This window comes from Dendroctonus ponderosae, unplaced genomic scaffold (assembly GCF_020466585.1).
Source record: "Dendroctonus ponderosae isolate FM_Combo_2020 unplaced genomic scaffold, Dpon_F_20191213v2 Dpon_F_20191213_3, whole genome shotgun sequence".
NCBI classification, from domain to species: domain Eukaryota; kingdom Metazoa; phylum Arthropoda; class Insecta; order Coleoptera; family Curculionidae; genus Dendroctonus; species Dendroctonus ponderosae.
Window position 1 is genome coordinate 15,760,088 of NW_026018508.1, and position 2,754 is coordinate 15,762,841.

The 2,754-nt window shown below is 48.8% G+C and overlaps 1 protein-coding gene across 1 annotated transcript in view; it reads left to right on the forward strand.

Annotated features, from left to right (window-relative positions):
* Positions 1 to 2,754, forward strand: part of LOC109538686 (lysosomal alpha-mannosidase) — a 7,269-nt gene that overhangs the window by 1,991 nt on the left and 2,524 nt on the right. Inside the window, exons 3-10 of the mRNA XM_019906043.2 lie at positions 534 to 719; positions 773 to 978; positions 1,034 to 1,170; positions 1,223 to 1,356; positions 1,413 to 1,620; positions 1,675 to 1,880; positions 1,931 to 2,339; positions 2,394 to 2,716. Coding sequence (XP_019761602.2) covers positions 534 to 719; positions 773 to 978; positions 1,034 to 1,170; positions 1,223 to 1,356; positions 1,413 to 1,620; positions 1,675 to 1,880; positions 1,931 to 2,339; positions 2,394 to 2,716 — 1,809 coding nt within the window. The remainder of the gene's footprint in view (positions 1 to 533; positions 720 to 772; positions 979 to 1,033; positions 1,171 to 1,222; positions 1,357 to 1,412; positions 1,621 to 1,674; positions 1,881 to 1,930; positions 2,340 to 2,393; positions 2,717 to 2,754) is intronic.

Here is a 2,754-nt window from a genome sequence, read left to right on the forward strand (position 1 = left end):
TACACAAAAAGTTCAAAACCAAAATCCTCGACCACACAAACCCCCTAATCCAAGAGACTTTTTCCCGAACAATCAATCCCAAAACTCCACTTCAAATTTCCCAATAGTCTAATGGCAGACCCCCCTTTGAAAACACCCACCTTAAGAAAAAAAAACCCGGCTTAATGAAAAACAAAATTTAAACACATTGAAGATAAATTAGCAACAATAAAGCCAGTTTCTTCCAAACTACCCAAAACTTACCTCTTCTTTTTAAGTGGATTTTTTCTCATTTACTGATCTCAGGCCAATAATCCCCTACCTCACCCAGGCTTACTCATAGGTCAGCACTAAAGACTAAAAGCCTTAACTGGCTAAGTCTAAAAAAACTTTCAACACACGGCCTACTGAAGCTCTCGAGTGGGCAAATCGCCCACCCGAGATGAAAAAAATAAGGAATAATTTATATGGCTATACAACGTTTGCCGGGTCAGCTAGTTTATATATAAAATTTGCCTCCCCATTGGCTTGAAACTCAATAACAACCGCAACAGATTCATCCAAGTGGAGACCGCGTTCTTCTGGAAATGGTGGCAAAACGAGAGCGACGACTTGAAGGCCAAGCTGAAGACTTTAGTGGAAAATGGCCAGCTGGAGATTATCAATGGAGGCTGGTCGATGAACGATGAAGCTTGCGTGAACTACCAGTCGACTATTGACCAGTTCACCTGGGGATTCAGGTAGAATTCGCAGGATTTTCCCGGGGAAACCCAAAGTTGCCTGATCTTTGCAGGATCCTGAATGAGACATTGGGCGAATGTGGAAAACCCACTTTTGGATGGCAAATCGACCCGTTTGGACACAGCAGAGAACACGCGTCCATTCTCTACCGCTTGGGCTTTGATGGGCTGGTTTTCTCCCGCTTGGACAAGAACGACAAGAGCCTGAGGAAGGAGAACAGCGACTTTGAGTTTCTATGGCAAGGCAGCGCCAACGATGGTTAGTCCAACTTCTCTTAGTCCAGCCCAGATTGGCAAGTTTATCTCTTAAATAGAGGACAATGTTGTATTTGGAGCGCTAACACCTGAGGACATCTACTACCCCCCTAGCGGCTTTTGCTTCGACATCCTATGCGAGGATGACAAGATCATCGATGACCCGGATGACGAAGCCTTCAATGCAGAGGCCAGAGTAAGTTTCATTAGGGAAGAGTTTTCTTCGCTTCTATCTACTGATATTGCAGGCCCAAGCATTTGCGGACAAAGTCAAAGAGCAGGTCAAATGGTACAAGACCAACCACCTACTGGTGACGATGGGCGGAGACTTCCAATATCAAGCGGCTGAAATCAACTTCCAGAACTCCGATAAGCTGATCAAGTAACAGTAGCGGCCACAGCTTCCAAATTCGTAGACCGCCAGCTTGGATTTTCCAGGGCCTTTGAACACCACGAGGACATCAAGCTGATCTACTCAACGCCCTCTTGCTACCTCAAAGCTGTGTACGAAGCCCAGCCCACCTTGCAGGTTAAAACTGATGATTTCTTCCCTTACGGTAGTGCTGATCACAGCTACTGGGCTGGGTACTTCACGTCGAGGCCAAACTTTAAGCGGTTTGAGCGTACCAGTCATAATGTTCTTCAGGTTGGTGCCCATCCAGTGGACCTCACAGCTCACCTTTACGTATTCTCCTCTTAGGTGGCAAAGCAGCTCAGCGCCTTAGCTTTGGCCAGCGGCCAAGAGGCAGACGTCGACTCTTTGCGGGCCTTGAGGGAGAACATCGGGGTGGCTCAACACCATGACTCCATTACTGGCACGGCCAAGCAACACGTTTCCAAAGACTACACCAAACTGCTGGCACGCGGAGTTAGTCAAGCAGAAGCGCCGTTCACCAAACTTCTGGAGTACGAATGCAGACATTGTCCCCAATGGGGTAACCTTGGAAGTTTTCCAGAGGTCTTCTGGAGGTGGATCTCTCGGGCTCTGTCAACCTCACTTCGTGCCTCCTGGCCAACATCAGCGTCTGCACAGCGAGCCAGACATCGGAAAACTTGCTGGTGGTGGTCTACAACCCGCTGTCCTGGCCGGTGGACTTTCCTGTACGTTTGCCAGTGGATGAGGGCAGTTTTATTATTGTTGGGTCCGATGGGGTCGAGGCCTACGATGTGACTACGCCGATTTCCAGTTTCTCCTACGTGAAGCTGGACGATGCGAAGCCGGCGGCGCGGGAGTTGGTGTTTATCGCCTCCCAAGTCCCGCCACTCGGGGTGAAATCCTATGTGATAACCAAGGATTTGGTTAAAAACAGCCGCTCTGCAGTTGAGCGGAAGTTGGAGGAGGACGTCCTCAAGTTCGGAGATGAGGTAAGACCTTGGGAGGTCTGTTCCAGGAACTGATTCATGCTGCAACTCAAATAGAGCGCAGGGTTTGAAATCGACGAAGAGACCAATCTGCTGAAGTCGGTGACAATGAACGGAGTGACTTTGCCAGTGAGCCAGACGTTCTTGCATTACCTCAGCCACGACGGGAGGGACGACAACGATCCCTCCGGAGCCTACATTTTCCGACCGGACGGCGAAATTATCCCCTTCAATAAACCTGCAATTCTGTCGAAGACGCAAGGAGAGGTGGTGGACGAAGTCCACCAAAGGTTCAACGAGTGGATCACGCAGATTATCCGAGTCTACAAGGGCGCGCAGAATTACATCGAGTTTGACTGGCTGGTTGGTCCGCTTAATATGTGAGTACCAATAGTTTAGATTTGCGTGGTTTTTTTTT